General features: G+C 40.7%; 2 protein-coding genes across 2 annotated transcripts in view; one reads left to right on the top strand and one right to left on the bottom strand.

The window, feature by feature from the left end:
* Nucleotides 1-236: 236 nt before the first annotated feature.
* LOC139417506 (immunoglobulin lambda-1 light chain-like) overlaps nucleotides 237-18,485 on the bottom strand; it is a 179,923-nt gene continuing 161,674 nt past the window's right edge. The window contains exon 3 of the mRNA XM_071166773.1: nucleotides 237-364. Within this exon, the coding sequence (XP_071022874.1) occupies nucleotides 237-364 (128 nt within the window). The remainder of the gene's footprint in view (nucleotides 365-18,485) is intronic.
* Nucleotides 12,301-14,599, top strand: LOC139416062 (uncharacterized). Its single transcript, XM_071164312.1, has 6 exons — nucleotides 12,301-12,363; nucleotides 12,529-12,891; nucleotides 13,003-13,353; nucleotides 13,509-13,649; nucleotides 13,858-13,919; nucleotides 14,030-14,599. The coding sequence occupies exons 1-6, from the start codon at nucleotides 12,321-12,323 to the stop codon at nucleotides 14,159-14,161; spliced, it is 1,092 nt and encodes a 363-aa protein (XP_071020413.1). The 5' UTR covers nucleotides 12,301-12,320; the 3' UTR covers nucleotides 14,162-14,599.

Consider the following 18,485-nt stretch of genomic DNA (forward strand, 5'->3'; position numbering starts at 1 on the left):
AATAAAGCTTCTACCAGTTTGTGGTGAGCAATCGCTGTTCTGATGTCCAGAAGTTATTTTCGGTCAGAAGAGACAGTAGCAGCAACATTATTGAACAAAATAAGTAAAAAAATAATTATAAACATTGCAAAAAAACTAACAGAATCACACTGTTGGTCAGGAGCACGTAAAACATCAGCCATCCTCTCCGGCATATTCTATATATATATTGTGGGCAATGATAATGCTTATCCTCTTCACAGCAGAGAGGTTTTCTTGGTCATCTTATACTTAACACAACCAAGGACAATGATGATGATGACACAAAGAGCCAACGTTACACCCAGACAGTACACCAAGAGAACAGGGTCCTCCTTACAACCATCTGTGGAAATATAGATAGTGATAAAGGAAATTCAGAACATTTTGTTCAACCAGGCATACGTTGTATTCACAGCAATGTGAAAGAATGTTCAACATTTTCAGAAATGACAGAAATATCACTTATGTTCAATGTCCAGCTTGGTCCCTTTCCAAAATAGTATCTCCCCACTTCAGGCCACAGCACAGTAGTAAGTCCCAGCATCAGAGAGGCTGAGGTTCCTCTTGGGGAGGTTGTAAACACAGCTCTGTGTAGGAGACCCAGCCTCAAGCCTGTTTGTTCAATTACAATATAACCACTAGGAGAGCCTGATAGTCAGTCACATGTTAATAAATATAAAGTGAGTGTACAAAACATTAAGAACACTGCTTTTTCCATGACATAGACTGACCAGGTGAATCCAGGTGAAATATATGATCCCTTATTGATTTCACCTGTTAAATCCACTTCAATTGGTGAAAATGAAGCGGAGGAGACAGGTTTAAAAATGATTTTTGAGCCTTGAGACATGGAATGTGTATGTGTACCATTCAGAGGGTGAATGGACAAGACAAAAGATGCAAGTGCCTTTGAATGAAGTTAGGTAGTTGGTGCCAGGCACATCTGTTTGAGGGTGTCAAGAACGGTTTTGTTGCATGGGTTTTTCATGCTCATCAGTTTCCTGTGTGTAGCAAGAATGGTCCACCACCCAAAGGACATCCAGCCAACTTGACACAACCGTGGAAAGCATTGGAGTCAACATGGGCCAGCATCCCTGTGGAATGCTTTTGACACCTTGTAGTCCATGCCCTCCGAATTGCACCGCCCTATGGGACTCCCAATCATGGCCAGTTGTGATACAGCCTGATATCGAACCAGGGTATTTGTAGTGACACCTCAAGCACTGAGATGCAGTACCTTAGACCACTGCATCACTTTTCTGAATGCAAAATCAGTAGGATGCCATCACCTATTAGGAAGACGTTCCTACTGTTTTGTACACTCAGTGTATATATTTTACTTACCCCCATGCATCAGAAACACACCCTTCCTGAAGATCATGGCATCATAATCACGTGCAGCACAGTAATACATCCCCATATCTGATGGTCTAGCAACTGAATAAGCCAGCACAAAACTGGTTCCACTCTTCGTTGTTGTTAATCGATGTCCACGGCGGCCGAGGAAAAGTGGGTTAACTGGCTTGTTCAGGGTCAGAACGACAGATTTTTACCTTGTCAGCTCGGGGATTTGAGCCAGCAACCTTTTGGTTACTGGTCCACCACTAGGCTACCTGCCATTTAATCAAGTTAAATGAAATAGAATTGTAATATTTACTTTTTCATTTCTCCATGACGTCCATGAAGTCCGTTATGAATAGACCTATATGTGATCTTCAACTTTAATATGTTGTCGTATTAGAGTTTGACTGAAACACACGTGAATAAAAGGTCCTATGGTTTGTTCTCCAAGGTCTAACTGACATTAGAAAGAGCATCAACCACAGTGTGAGGTGGCAAGAACTACAAGTCAGGAGCCAGAGATGACCTGATATTATTGGTTAGTAGCTCTGACACTCTGAAATGCAGGCTTTGATGATGAGCTATAAGTCCTGTCTCTGAAAGACCTGTCTGCCTTTGTAGCTGTAGCTACAGCCGGGTTAGGGTTAGGACTAGGGCTATCTTTAGGGTTAGGGCTATAGGGTTAGCTGTAGGGTTAGGACTAGGGCTATAGGGTTAGCTTTAGGGTTAGGACTAGGGCTATAGGGTTAGCTTTAGGGTTATCTTTAGGGTTAGGACTAGGGTTAGCTTTAGGGTTAGGACTAGGGTTAGCTTTAGGGTTAGGACTAGGGCTATAGGGTTATCTTTAGGGTTAAGACTAGGGTTAGCTTTAGGGTTAGGACTAGGGCTATAGGGTTAGCTTTCAGGTTAGGACTAGGGCTATAGGGTTAGCTTTAGGGTTAGGACTAGGGCTATAGGGTTATCTTTAGGGTTAGGGATATAGGGTTAGCTTTAGGGTTAGGTCTATAGGGTTAGCTTTAGGGTTAGGACTAGGGCTATAGGGTTAGGTTTAGGGTTAGGACTAGGACTAGGGCTATAGGGTTAGGGCTATAGGGTTAGCTTTAGGGTTAGGACTAGGGTTATCTTTAGGGTTAGGACTAGGGCTATAGGGTTAGCTTTATGGTTAGGACTAGGGCTATAGGGTTAGCTTTAGGGTTAGGACTAGGGCTACAGGGTTAGGACTAGGGTTAGGACTAGGTCTATAGGGTTAGCTTTAGGGTTAGGACTAGGGTTATAGGGTTATCTTTAGGGTTAGGACTAGGGCTATAGGGTTATCTTTATCGTTAGCACTAGGGCTATAGGGTTATCTTTAGGGTTAGGACTAGGGTTATAGGACTAGGGTTATGGCTAGGGCTAGGTTTAGGCTAGGGGTAGGGCTAGGGTTATGGCTCGGGCTGGGGTTAGTGTACAATTAGTTGAGCATCTATAAATCACTTCTCCAAATAAAGCATCACCAGCAGCAGTAACCCTGAGAATGGCCTTGTGGTCACCTATGAAGTCAATCGAACCCAAACGCTTCCCCAAACATGTCAAACGCTACGGGCTTTTTTTACTGTAAGTCACCGATGTCTATTTTGATACACGCATTCCACATAAAACCTCTGTAAGAGTGTATATTCTGCTTTCTGTAAATTGACATTGTTGTCCAAAACCAACAACAGCTCCCCCTGCCAATGAAATGCCCTTTGACCCAGGCTGATCTCTGAGTGAATTAAGAGATATTCTCTGATTCACAGCTAGACGAGGGAGATCAGATCTACACACATAATGGTGAGAACCAGCTCTACTTTATACCAGCTCTACTGGTCTATGTATTGAGTAAGTATGCTACTGTTAAACCTAACATAGAAAATAAGATTGACTGCATCATCCATCCGATAATCTAATATGAGGACAGAGTATATGCCAACAGAATGGTAAACACAGTATCTTAGCTAATTTGCTAAATATACATTTCATTTAGCAAATTTATCAGCAGTAGAAACAAGACCAACAGAAAAAGCTGAGGGATTGGGCTGGATAATTGTAAACACTCTCAAATTAATAGACACAACTACGGCTAACTTCTAAGGACTGACGATCCATGATTTCAAAATTATAGTTTTAACCATGTTTTGAGCCTGTAAAGTGTTTGTTTACAAATGTTTGAGTAAAACAAACGTATATTTTCGGTGTAGTACGACAGTTGAAGAATCAATGGGTACATATCATGAATTTATAAGTCCGAAAATGGATGTAGCGACTGTTTGGTCTCTCTCTCTCTTCACACCACTCACTCTTTCTCTCGCTCTCTCTTTCTCTCACTCTCTATTTCTCTCTCTCGCTCTCTCTCTTCACACCACTCTCTCTCCATCTCAATTCAATTCAATTCAATTCAAGGGCATTACTGGCATGGGAAACATATGTTAACATTGCCAAAGCAAGTGAAGAAGATTATAAACAAAAGTGAAATAAACAATAAAAATGAACAGTAAATATTACACTCACAAAAGTTCTCTCTCTCTCTCTCTCTCTCTCTCTCTCTCTCTCTCTCTCTCACTCTCTGACTCAGTCTTTTACTCTTGCTCTCTCACTCAGTCTCTCTCTCTCACTCAGCCTCTCTCTCTCTCACTCACTCTCTCACTCAGTCTCTCGCTCTCTCTCACTCACTCAGTCTCTCGCTCTCTCTCTCTGCACATGTTAACCACACACTCTCTTCTCACCAATCAGGCCCTACATCTCTTTCCATCCATACTGCCAGACTATAAATACCTGACCAAAACCAAAACCAAACTACCCCAGGCTCTAGACTAGATTTGTGCACAACGTGGGTGGAGTACAAATAAAGACAAACACTTATCTACTGTTGTTATCATAACACAGTTGAGTTTAATTGAATGCATGATATACAATGATACTGTATGTTGGACACCTTGGGTTTGGGACACCTGCACACCGCCATCTGCTTTTTAGTACAATAACCATACTTTAGTGGGCTATGTTCAAAAGAATGTGTTCTATGCAACATCTTGAACACTTTGGAGCTCTTGTAGGCCTACTTCAGTCATAGTGCATCCATGAGGTATTTGCATGCAGAGTGAATTCATCTATAAACAATAGACCTACTGCTCTATTGTTGAGTGTACAGAGGCAGGTGTCAACCCTCTCTGCAGACTCTCATCTGATACATTCACTGCAGACGCAACATCCTCGGCCTGTAGTCAGTGTCACCTCGCTGGCGTGAACACGGATGGAAAAAACACACCTCATACAAAGATCTCTGTGGTCCAACGTTTCCACTCAACAACTAAACAAACTGACATCATGTCTTGGACTTTTTTTTTCTTAGGTACTTTTGAGTTCAAAACCTCCTCTGTTACTGTAACATTAAGGGTTTGTTATGGTTTGCTACCAATGCAGTTTGATTTGCATGCAGATACTTTCTAACTGTGTTTCTAAGGCCTGTGATAAGCCTTGTCACTTTTTCAATGTCACTATTTCTGCTGGACAGAGTGATTCTGAGGAGGTTGATAACCAACCCTCAGGTCCAACACTTTCAGACCATAGTTTTCACACTTTTCAGGGTGGTAGGGCCATGCACTCTGTTTACTTATAGATAACAAAACAGTTATCAACCAAATGACAAGTGTGCTTCTGAAATTGGATGCAACCAAGGTCTCCGTCCTCACCCTCTGCTCCAAACCCTCTGTCTGAATCATACACACATTACATTTATATGCAGACCACAACCTGTTGTTGTCATGATATTCATCTGACAATGTTAACAAAACACTTGAACCTCTTAAATGTAACTTAAAATGTAATCTAAAATATAAACTATGAAATCCCCAAAAGTAATAATTTATCATGAGATGGGCATAAAGAATAAGTAGTAATGCTGCATACTCCAAGAAAGTTTCAAATTTCACCTTTCTGGTAAAAAATAGTTATAAATTGCTTAGTCACTTCTGAGGACAAAGCTCAAGTACACAGTACAAATGTGAAAAAATTGCATGACATATTTTCTATTCAACAAAGCTGCATGAGTGAGGCTTGAAAACACTTTTTATATATAGTCAAATTAAATGATAAAACTACAGATTTAAACCTCCTTATAACTGTAAAATGCATATTTGTATGTTTAGTGAACTTTTTAGGAACTTGTCTTTCATCTCATACTAGTCTTGTCCATCTATGACAAACAGAAAGTGTTTTTTGTTTAAAATCTATTAATTATTTTAGATGAACGACCATAAATCAATCTCTTAATGTGCTATAGTGATGAAACCACTCTCTCCTGCTGCGCTGTGATGTAGGGTTCAGCCACGAGTTGATTGACAGTCGGATGAGCGAATTAAATGGTGGGAGGGACATCCCATCTTTAAGTGGTTTCAGATTTCACATCCTATGTCACACAAAAATATACTACTGTGTCCGTGGGAACCACGGAGTTGTTGTGTCCACAGATCAACTTTTAAGCAAAAATGTTGGTCGGAACCGGGAACAGACTAAATATCACAACTATATAAGTATTCGGACCCTTTACTCAGTACTTTGTTGAATCACCTTTGGCAGCGATTACAGCAACAAGTCTTCTTGGGTGTGACACTACAAGCTTGACACACAAGTATTTTGGGAGTTTCTCCCATTCTTCTTTGCAGATCCTCTCAAGCTCTATCAGGTTGAATGGGGAGTGTTGCTGCGAGGCTATTTTCAGGTCTCTCGAGAGGTGTTCGATCGGGTTCAAATCCGGGCTCCGGTTGGGCCACTCAAGGAGATTCCGAGACTTGTCCCGAAGCCACTCCTTCGTTTTCTTGGCCGTGTACTTAAGGTCGTTGTTCTGTTAGAAGGTGAACCTTCAACCAAGTCTGAGGTCCTGAGCACCCTGGAGCAGATTTTCATCAAGGATCTCTCTGTACTTTGCACTGTTTGTCTTTGCCTCGATCTTGACTAGTCCCCCAGTCCCTGAAGCTGAAAAACATCCCCAAAGCATGATGCTGCCACCACCATGCTTCACCGTAGGGATGGTGACATGTTTCCTCCAGATATAACGCTTGGCATTCAGGCCAAATATTTAAATCTTGCTTTCATCAGACCAGAGAATCTTGTTTCTCATGGTCTGAGAGTCTTTAGGTGCCTTTTGGCAAACTCCAAGGGGGCTGTCATGTGCCTTTTACTGAGGAGTGGCTTCCGTCAGGCATGTATATCCCCCCCAAGCAGACACCTCGACGGCCCTGAAAGAACTGGAAACCACATATCCTGAGGCTGCATTTATTGTAGCTGGCATTTTAACAAGGCTAATCTGAAAACAAGGTTCCCTAAGTTTTATCAGAATATTGAATGCGCGACCCAGGCAAAATTCTGGATCATTGTTACTCTAACTTCCACAATGAATACAAAGCCCTCCCTCGCCTTCCTTTTGGCAAATCTCAACTATTAAAACCTTCCCCAACCAGAAACCATGGATTGATGGCAGCAATAGCACAAAACTGAAAGTGCGAACTATTGCTTTTAATCAGGGCAAGGTGACCGGAAACATGACCAAATACAAAAAGTGTAGCTATTCCGTCCGCAAGGCAATCAAACAAGCTATGCGTCAGTATAGAGACAAAGTAGAGTCACAATTCAACGGCTCAGACATGAGAGTTATGTGGCAGGGTCTATAGTCAATCACGGACTACAAAAAGAGAACCAGCCCCGTCGTGGACCCCGATGTCTTGCTCCCAGACAAACTAAACAACTTCTTTGCTCGCTTTGAGGACAATACAGTGCCACCGGCACAGCCCACTACCAAAATCTGCAGCCTCTCCTTCACCGCAGCCAAAGTGAGTAAATCATTTAAACGTGTTAACCCTTGCAAGGTTGCCGGCCCAGACGGCATCCCTAGCAGCATCGTCAGCTGTGTTTACAGACATATTCAATCAATCCCTATCCCAGTCTGCTGTTCCCACATGCTTGAAGAGGGCCACCATTGTTCCTGTTCCCAAGAAAGTTAAGGTAACTGAGCTAAACGACCATTGCCCTGTAAGCACTCACTTCCGTCATCATGATGTGTTTTGAGAGACTTGTCAAGCATCATATCACCTCCTCCCTACCTGACATCCTAGACCCACTCCAATTTGCTTACCGCCTCAATAGGTCAACAGACGACGCAATTGCAATCACACTGCCATAAACCATCTGGGCAGGAGGAATACCTATGTAAGATTGCTTTTCATCGACTACAGCTCAGCATTTAACACCACAGTAGCCTCCAAACTCGTCATTAAGCTCGAGACCCTGGGTCTCGACCCCGCCCTGTGCAACTAGGTCCAGGACTTTCTGACGGGACTCCCCCAGGTGGTGAGGGTAGGAAACTACATCTCCACTCCGCTGATCCTCAACACTGGGGCCCCACAAGGGTGCGTTCTCAGCCGTCTCCTGTACTCCCTGTTCACCCATGACTGCATGGCCATACACGCCTCCAACTCAATCATCAAGTTTGCAGACGATACTACAGTGGTAGGCTTGATTACCAACAACGACAAGACGGCCTACAAGGAGGAGGTGAGGGCCCTCGGAGTGTGGTGTCAGGAAAATAACCTCACACTCAACGTCAACAAAACAAAGGAGCATGTCGTGGACTTCAGGCTACAGCAGAGGGAGCAGCCCCCTATCCACATCGACGGGACAGTACTGGAGATGGTGGAAAGTTTTAAGGTCCTCAGCATACACATGACGGACAAACTGAAATGGCCCACCCACACAGACAGCATGGTGAATAAGGCGTAACAGCGCCTCTTCAACCTCAGGAGGCTGAAGAAAGTCGACTTGTAACCAAAAACACACAAACTTTTACAGATGCACAATCGAGAGCATCCTATCGGGCTGTATCACCGCCTGGTACGGCTACTGCTCCGCCCACAACCGTAAGGCTCTCCAGAGGGTAGTGAGGTCTGCACAACACATCACCGGGGGCAAACTACCTGCCCTCCAGGACACCTACACCACCATAATCAAGGACAACATTAGGACCTTCGTTATATTGAGGAATAGGTGCAGAGTCCAGAAACCAGCATCTTACTTAGCAGTCTGTGTCTGAGTCAGTCCAGCCAGGAGATTCTGTGATTCTGAACTGTACAATACACAATGAGACCTGTGCAGGAGAACACAGTGTGTATTGGGTTAGACATGGCTCAGGAGAATCCCATCCAGGAATCATTTACACCCATGGAGACAGGAGTGATCAGTGTGAGAAGAGCCCTGAGGCTGGGTCTCCTACACAGAGCTGTGTCTAAAACCTCCCCAAGAGGTACCTCAGCCTCTCTGATGCTGGGACTTACTACTGTGCTGTGGCCTCATGTGGGGAGATACTGTTTGGAAACGGGACCAAACTGGAGTTCAAAGGTAAGTGAAAAATCTTTACAGTTTTTGTTTATATCTATTGTATAATCTACTGTGTCCAACCGTGCACAGTTGTAGTTATTTATATCATGTAAGAAAATGTCAAATTATTTTCCCAGACACTGGCGGAGACCCTCTTCTCTTATTGTACTGCCTGAGCTCAGCATTGGGTGTCTCGTTTATCCTGATCATTTTCCTTGGTAGCATCATGTACAAGATGAACAAGAGAAAGTGTCTGCAGTGTTGAGGTAAGAACCATCCAAATTCAATAAACGAATGATGTATGTAGCCGGTAAATTCCTTCATAGAAGTTGTTCTTCCTGGTTTCACCAGATGTGTCTGTAATGGAAGAAGGAGTTGTATCATTATCTCTTCTGTGTATCTTTTCAGGACCCGTCTCTCAGACAAGAGGACCAGCAGTCTCTTCTTCAGATACAGGGGTAAGTAAAATTCATTATATATTCTATTACTATGTAAAAAAAAATGTATATATTTAACAATAACGTGCAGTCATATTCTCCCTCCATTTTATAATTGTTCGTCACAGGCTCAAGATGCAGACAGTCTTCATTATGTAGCTCTGAAACTGAGCAACAAGAAGAACAGGTCTAGAAGACAGAGAAGCAACATGGAGGAAGAGACGGTGTACTCTGGAATCAGACAGTAGAACTGGATGAATTAAACAGTTGTCCTTTTAGACCAGATAGATCTTTAACTTGCCCTAACTTCATTAGCTTTATATGAATGCTTCAGTAAAATGTGTTGTAATCAGTGGTCATAGTTTTTCAAGTGTAATATAAAGTGCAAATAGAAAAATAAATCATTTCCATCTGTTAAACCAAATTAATTTGAATAAGTTGAGCTGAATGCATTGGATAAGTTGAACTGAATACTTTCCACCATTGGAAACTAACCTTTCATAGCCATTTAACACAGGAAGACTGACCTGCAGCAACACACTGTACTCTACATTCCCTCTCAGGGTACTGTTCATACCCCTGAGTGCAAAATGGTCTCTAAACACAGTGCTTACAATGTAAAGGTCAATGTTTTCTCATTTATGTGAAGTCAGGTGGTCCCTTGCATCATGTTACAGTAAATAACGTAGGCCCCTTTAAACATAATTACTCACAGTGAAAGTGGCACAACAGCCCCCACCACAGAAGGACAGGCCAGTTGTAGTTGTTTTCTCTGTAAGACATACAGTATGCCTACTGATTGCATGCCACACACCCCCTTACAAACACAGCAACATATATACATGTACTCTGCGGTCTGCTATCAACAAAACATGAGGCTGTACCTATATCTACACTTTGGTAAGGCCTGTTGGCCTTTTGCACAGGATCCTCTCTGTCTCTGTCTCTTTCTGTCTCTCTTTATGTGGTTTCAGCAGGATCTCGGTGGTGTCAGTCAGTTAGATGTATCACATACTCTTTTACTCTTCATGTTGCCCTTTTTATCAACAATAGAACACTATTTTTACGAGGCATCTAGTAAACTATACATAGTAGACTGAAATCTGTGTAAAAACCCAACTATTTATTAAGTAATTTGACCTTGACATCTGAAGTCCGTAGTTAAATAAAACCATGGTTTGAAGAGTGATGTAAAGTATCAAAATCATCTGGGCCAAGAAGAAAGAGCCTCCTTCAAACTAAATAACGGGAGGGCTTTATTCCATCAATACATTAAAGAATTATCACACCCTGATCTGTTTCACCTGTCCTTGTGATTGTCCCCACACCCTCCAGGTGTAGCTTATTATCCCTGGTGTATTTATCACTGTGTTTCCTGTCTCTCTGTGCCAGTTCGTCTTGTATGTTCAAGTCAACCAGCGTGTTTTTCCCCTTGCTCCTACTTTCTATTCTCTTCTACTAGTCCTCACAGTTTTGACCTTTTCCTGTTTTCTGGACTCCATTCCCGCCTGCCTGACCATTCTGCCTGCCCTGACCTCGAGCCTGCCTGCCATTCTTAACTTCTGGATCTCTGAACTGGTTTTGACCTTTTGCCTGTCCACGACCACTTTCTTGCCTAACCCTTTTGGATTGTTAATAAACATCTTGGACTTTAACCATCTGCATCCTGTGTCTGCATCTGGGTCTCGCCTTGTGCCCTTATAAGAATAAATAGTATATGAGATATTGTTGGTTAAGCAAAGACTATGTTTTCTGTTTCTCCTTATTATGAAGTGACTGTATGGAAGTCATAGAGTATGACAGTGTTATAACATGTGGCCAACCAGGTCCCAACTACTGTATGACTCCCATGGACCACAATGGAAGAAAAACAAAGTAAAGGGATTAATTACTTTAAAATCATACAATGAGATTTTATGGATTTTTGTTTTACATTCTGTCTCTCACAGTTGAAGTGACTCACAGACTCTTGCTGTTGTGTCTCTTACTTTGGGTGGACAAGCCTTCTGTTGGTCAGCTGCAGTACATAGTATTGTAGACAGTGTGAGCATAGTTAGACCACATGACCATCTCCCATTCCTCCTCTGGATCATCCAGATGGTCATTGGCAAACTTCAGACGGGCCTGGACATGCGCTGGCTTGAGCAGGGGGACCTTGCAGGATTTTAATCCATGACGGCCTAGTGTGTTACTAATGGTTTTCTTTGAGACTGTGGTCCCAGCTCTCTTCAGGTCATTGACCAAGTTCTGCCATGTAGTTTTGGGCTGATCCCTCACCTTCCTCGTGATCATTGATGCCCCACAAGGTGAGATCTTGCATGGAGCCCCAGACCGAGGGTGATTGACCGTCATCTTAAACTTCTTCCATTTTCTAATAATTGTTTTTGCCTTCTCACCAAGCTGCTTGCCTATTGTCCTGTAGCCCATCCCAGCCTTCTGCAGGTTTACAATTTTACCCCTGATGTCCTTACACAGCTCTCTGGTCTTGGCCATTATGGAGAGGTTGGAGTTTGTTTGATTGAGTGTGTAGACAGGTGTCTTTATACAGGTAACAAGTTAAAACAGGTGCAGTTAATACAGGCAATGAGTGGAGAACAGGAGGGATTCTTAAAGAAAAACTAACAGGTCTGTGAGAGCCAGAATTCTTACTGGTTGGTAGGTGATCAAATACTTATGTCATGCAATAAAATGCAAATTAATTACTTAAAAAATGATACAATGTGATTTTCTGTTTTTTTCTTAGATTCTGTCTCTCACAGTTAAGGTGTACCTATGATAAAGATTACAAACCTTTACATGCTTTGTAAGTAGGAAAACCTGCAAAATCAGCAGTGCTTCAAATACTTGTTCTCCCCACTGTATGTACCAGTAGTCTCAGCCACCGACTCAAATGATGAAAAAATACAGACCAGTAACTCTGACATTACATAATTTGAACAGCTGTTCTAACTATGCTATGACACAGGTCACATGTTACATTGTAGATTTTATTACATGTTTAATGCCTGTTCAGACAGCCAATAAAATCACTTAGTTCAGTGTTTCCTCCTACTTCATAATGATTACCCAATGAGTATCATCATATAAAAGGTGCCCTGTTGTCAGACCCCTCACACTATACAGTTTAGAAAGGAAATTATGATTATATATTGGACAATCTTTTTGTTTTACGCCAATTTGGGTAAGTAAGCTTTTTTAATACGATTTCTTTAAAAATTTTTGGATCCTTTTACTTATGTCAGTCTTTTTTCATACATTTGAATGACTATGTAGTCTGAATAATGATAATAATGTATCATTCTGTACTATAGCTTTGTATGATTTATTTAGCTTGTTTGCTTCACAGGTTGTGCACTTAATAACGATGTAATCCAACCAGACCCCGTGATAGTTACACAACTGGGACAAAGTGTATCACTCAATTGCTTTTGTCAATCTCATTTGATCAGAGTCTCTTGGTTCAAGCAAACTGTTGGACAGAAGCCTCTTCTCATGGCATCATCATTTTATCACACTCAAAATAGTTTTTATTCCAACAACTTTAACAAAGACTTTACTGAGACTAAACGTTTGAGTGTGAAGAGAGGAGTTGACAGCTGTAACCTGACCATCTCCAAGACAGAGTCAGGGGACTCAGCTACATACTACTGTGTTAATTTGTTCGTGAGGGAAGCCACATTTGGAGAAGGAACTGTTTTAATTGTCAAAGGTAACTTATGTTTTTTTTTTAAGTGGGTACTGAAGTGCATTCATACAATGCTAAAATAATTAATCTAGCAGGAAAGAATGTACAAACTATGATCTTACTCACTCTCTTTAGACTCATGGTCAAACCACATGTATGTGCTCCAGCAGCCTGTGTCTGAGTCAGTTCAGCCAGGAGACTCTGTGACTCTGAACTGTACAATACACACTGAGACCTGTGCAGGAGAACACAGTGTATTTTGGTTCAGACATGGCTCAGGAAAATCCCATCCAGGAATCATTTACAACAATGGAGACAGGAGTGATCAGTGTGAGAGGAGCCCTGAGGCTGGGTCTCCTACACAGAGCTGTGTCTACAACCTCCCCAAGAGGAACCTCAGCCTCTCTGATGCTGGGACTTACTATTGTGCTGTGTCCTCATGTGGGGAGATACTGTTTGGGAACGGGACCAAGCTGGATGTTGAAGGTAAGTTGTGCATAACCAAAATACAGCACTACTTTTCTCTCAAATGGTTTGAAATATAGTAGATTTCAAATGATATAACTTTAATAGCTAACTTTTATGTCAAATGCATTGAGGAATAAATAAATATAGAAAATAATTAAGCCTTGTTTTTTAAGTTTCAGACCTGTTGAACGATCAGAGTAATCTTCTTTTCCTCAACATTATATCTTGCCTGACAACTACTCTGATTCTAAATGTGTTTGTCAACATTATCCTCTGTGTGAGAATGAAGAGGTCACAATGTGAACACTGTACAGGTACAGTAAATGTCTTCATTCTAATAGCAATAGTAATAATAGTTATAGATCATAAAGTAGGGTGAAGGCTCGCCCTTCTTTTACCACTTACCTCTCTGGCCTACTTCATTTTGAAGCAGACAATATGACATTCACAGTAGTATGTATTTTTATTAATAAACAAGAAAAGGTTTAGAATATTTTGAATATTTTGACCTTTGTCTTTTAGCGGGGACCCCTTTTCAGCAAAGCCACTATGGGAATCCTCATTCCAACACCTCAGACCAACAGGTTAGCAGGATCAGTTCCACTGTATCAAGAGTGCGTCTGGATAAGCATAAGAGTACAGCATTAGATTTGACACAGTCTGAACTGAGTCAGTCTGTGTTTCATCCCCACAGCTCCACGGTGACGATGATGGCCTGAACTATGCTGGCCTAAAGTTCACTGACAAGAAGCCCAGGAGACAGAGGAGAGAACAGAGAGAGGAAGAAACCATCTATTCTGGTGTGAGTTATCAAGTCAGGATGTGACAGTCATCCAATCAGCATCATTTTAAGTTGAGCCCTACTGACCTCCACTTTGAGCTTGACTGTGTCTGTGTGACTTTGCTGTTTTGTACATTCCTCATTTGCTATAAAATGTAATAGTCGGGTCTAGCTGTAGAGACAGTCACTGCATTGGCATATTCTCATAATAATGACATAGAATCGCTCAGATGCAGAGCATAAGTGTCCAGCAAGTGTGAAAGCTGATACTAGGATGGTTTCATAAGTCTCAAAAACTCACCAACAGTGGCTGAGGTTGACTGACTGGATCCATTTGTTTTTGTAGAAGTGTACAACAAAATGTATATAATGATTTTGCAAATGTCTGAACTCCTCCCTTTGATGATAATAGTTGTAACACGGAACTCTGTAACCTGCCTATATGTGTGTGTGATGGTTCAATAAACATGATTTTATTTCATATGTTTAATAACTTGCCCAATTCTTACCATTAATCTTCTGTTTGAATTTCTTCCAATTTGACATGAGTGTTTTGTGTACATCGTTGACAAAAAAATGGCAATTAAATCCGTTTGAATCCCACTTTGTGTCACAGTGAAATGTGAAGAAACCCAATGTTAGTGTGGACTTTCTATAGGCACTGTATGTGCTACTAGTCTCAGAAACCAACTCAAATGATGAAAAAATACATACCAGTAACTCTGACTTCATACCATTTGAAGATACACCTTCTTGATAGAGTATGCATTTTTAGTGAGACGCATCAGTGATTCATCGATGAATACACGGGTGATTATGCAACTTCGGGCACTTTGGCCGTGCAAACTTTCAGAAATTAAAACTTATTCAAACACCATTTTACCAGTACTGTACTTGTCTTTGATTTGTCTAGAAACTATATCTGATTATGGCTGCGATTGTACTATTCAGGAATTTATATATTTTTGTCAATTTTCCCAGACAGCCATACTGTCACGCCCTGACCATAGAGAGCCCTTGTTTCTCTATGGTGTAGTAGGTCAGGGCATGACGAAGGGGTGTTCTAGTTCAAATTTTCTATGTTGGTGTTTTTTATGGTTCCCAATTAGAGGCAGCTGGTAATCGTTGCCTCTAATTGGGGATCATATATAGGTAGCCATTTTTCCCACCTGTGTTTGTGGAATATTGTTTTGTGTTTGAGGATGTGCACCACTTCTTCACGTTTCGTTGTAGGTTTATTGTTTATGTTTAAAGTTCCACCAAAATAAATATGTGGAACTTCAATCACGTTGTGCCTTGGCCCGCTCATTACGGCGATCGTGACACATACACAAATGTCATTTCCATCAAGTCATTAAACATAAATTTTAGTTGAAAATGAAATATCATACAATTGATTTATAACAGATTTCTTATACATTTGTACGTGAACTTGTATTGAATATTATTTAAAGTGATTTAAGGTTTTCCTAATATTAATAATTCCACACGACGCCTGAATGTATAAACTTGCCTTGGTGAAAGCTGAAAACATTTATTTATCATGAAAAATAATATATTTCCATACAACCTTTTTATGACATTAACAACCAGATGATTTCCATATCTAAAACATATAAATGTATGTAAATTATACATAATATACTCATTTACCTCAAAATATGGGTTGTGATGGAAATGACAAGGTGTGGTGGAAATGACATCTATGCATAAAAAAAATTGTAGGAAAACAATATTTTATTGCAAACATTTTGAACAACAACCATTGTTAATTAAACATTTCAGACCTATACTGGGTTGTAAGCCCATCACTCACAAAGTGTACAGCAGTAGCTGATGGGCAGAGCTCAAGGAGGTAGGCCAGTGTTTTTGAGAGACGGGCCCAGATAACAGAGGGGTCAAGCCGCATAGAAGAGCTTAGTGAGCAAAGAGAAACAGTTTAATTTGTGATATATCCAACACAGGTGTGGAGGGTCACCTGCTTGTGAGAATCACCAAAGTATACTGCCTGAATTTCACTGGTGTATTTACACAGGTAGTCAATATGCAAAGTCAATATGCACAATGATCTCCTTTTTCCCCAGATTCTCTTAATTCTCTCAGTTGAGTATTGGTGCCGAATGTTGTACACATGTTTCCCCAACTTCTCTTTCAAACCTTTGGAGAAGTCCTCCAACAGAATTAGCAGTGTGCCACATACATTTTCTTTACTGTCAAATGTACAGGGAACTTCTCCATGTTTCCCTCTTTGTTTTTCTTCTCTCTCTCTTCAGCTTTGTTTTTCCACTCAAACCACCATGTCTGCTCACCAGCATCAAAGTCAGATGTTTTAAGCTATTTTGTTTGGCAAAGGGAGCACTCTCTATACATGCACTCTTTCTTCAGGTTCTCACAGCACAAAGACATAAGAAAGGTTCTCACAGCACAAAGACTCATTAAGGTTCTCAACGTTGCTGCAGTTGATCACTTTGTGATGCTGAAGTTTGTCTGCCATGAACTGGAGGTTGGCGTGGGTTTTGCAGAGACATGTGTCCCTATCCTGGACTGTTGGCTTGACAACCCAAAAAGGACTTATTTTGCAGAATTCACAGTAGGAAATTTGAATTTCTGAATATTCCCTCTTAAACTTCTGATAAAGGTTCTGAATTGTGCCATTCAAGAAGTGCTTCTGCTTTTTCTTCTTGTTCCTAGTTAGTGTGTCCCTTTCCCCTGTTGTTGCTCTGCTGTTGTCATCACGTTCATAGAGTCTAGTGATGTTCTCTTCTGTGGCTGTGCTAATTCTGTTACTTTGATTCTTCCTGGAGTATTGAAGACTTGATGGCCTGTTTTCATTTGCCCTCATTGCTTTTGCTGAAAATCCGAATTCTCTGTTTGCGCTTTGAACAGGCCATACTTTCTCAGGATGTTGCCTCTGATCATTTTTGATGCCATTTGTTTGTCTTTGGCACTGCAGCACACGTTTTTATACTTTTGTTTTAACTCTGCAATGATGGCATTCCGAAACAATAAAGTCCTTCTCAAGTTCTTCCGAGTTCCCTTCATTTGCTGTTCTGTCTTTGTCTTTGGGGAATCTTGTCTCTTCATTTTGTTCATCAGTCGATCATACCTTTTTTTGTATTTTTCACTTTCCTTAAAGCATAATCAAGTTTGACGTTTGTCATACTAAGATCTCTGTATGCTTTTGAGCGACCTCTTCCAACCTTTTTCCTTCCAGTAAGTATTCAACATCTCATTCATGTTGCAGATGATGAGGAAGGGGTACCAGGGTGTGCATCAGGGGTAGTAGGTAAGTTAGGGGCAGGTATGTTAGCCTCATGTTCTGGCTGCAAGTCATCTGGTGACTGAGGTGGTGTGTTGGCTGATAGGTCTCCATTGCAACTGTTCTCTTTAAAGTCTGTCTTCTATTCCGTTGGTTACATTACCATTGCCATCTCTTGTTTCTTTGTTATTTCACTTCTCCCTTCTATTTTTTTATTCCAGTATCTCTCCCTGTCTTTTTGCAGATGTTCCTGGTATCTTATACGATTTTTTAAAATGTTGTTTCTATGTGTCTGTGACCTCTGTGTGGCATCTATGTGGCATCTTCTAAAAATAAAGACAAATACTACTTAGTTTTTAATTTGTGCACACCTTGGAGCATTTTCTAGATTCAATTCATTTTAAACATAATTAAATAAGCCTAAAGTAAAAACGAATAAGATAATGGATTTGTGTCATTTCCACCACTTTGTAATTTCCACCACACATAAGTTTGTGATGGAAATGACTGTGATGGAAATGACATTTCTACAGTTTCTGGAGAAAATTGACAGACAGCTTAGCATGCTTTGATTAGAATTACAGCTAGCATATCGTTTACCTTAAATACATAAAATAAAAAAAGTCAAAAGTTCTACCACAAATTAAAGAAATTATAGCCTGTTTGGAAATGTCTGACAATTAGAATATTCTCTACACAAGCAATATTTACCTTGACTTTTCTTAAACTTCAGAACATCCCACCTGGAACAACTGTCCACTGCGGCCATGTGCTTCAGTGTCACAATATGTTTCCATGGTAACTAGATTAACATTCTCTTGAAAAAACTTTATTAATGAGGAATTTGTCCTCAGTGGTGGAAATGACACCAGGACAGGTATATTTTGTGTAAAAAAAAACAATTTAAAGGGCATACGCACAATAAATATTGATATATGTTTAATTTAATTTATTATTGATGTAGTACATAACATTATATAATGCGTAATTATTAATGTTTTCTCATAGAAAAACATAGAAGAAGCTTAAAAGTCTGGGTCAGGGACAAGGGCAAAATAGTGAAATTGAGGTATAAAATGCATTTAAAAAGTAGCTAAAATAGTTGATAGA

The sequence above is a fragment of the Oncorhynchus clarkii genome, chromosome 9, assembly GCF_045791955.1.
Source record: "Oncorhynchus clarkii lewisi isolate Uvic-CL-2024 chromosome 9, UVic_Ocla_1.0, whole genome shotgun sequence".
Classification (NCBI taxonomy): domain Eukaryota; kingdom Metazoa; phylum Chordata; class Actinopteri; order Salmoniformes; family Salmonidae; genus Oncorhynchus; species Oncorhynchus clarkii.

Bases quoted from the DNA above. Each gene is read 5' to 3' on its own strand.
- LOC139416062 (XM_071164312.1), top strand. From the start codon at position 12,321: ATGATTATATATTGGACAATCTTTTTGTTTTACGCCAATTTGG. The intron at 13,650-13,857 runs GTACAGTAAATG...TTTGTCTTTTAG, and splicing joins ACAATGTGAACACTGTACAG to CGGGGACCCCTTTTCAGCAA. The intron at 13,920-14,029 runs GTTAGCAGGATC...TCATCCCCACAG, and splicing joins CCAACACCTCAGACCAACAG to CTCCACGGTGACGATGATGG.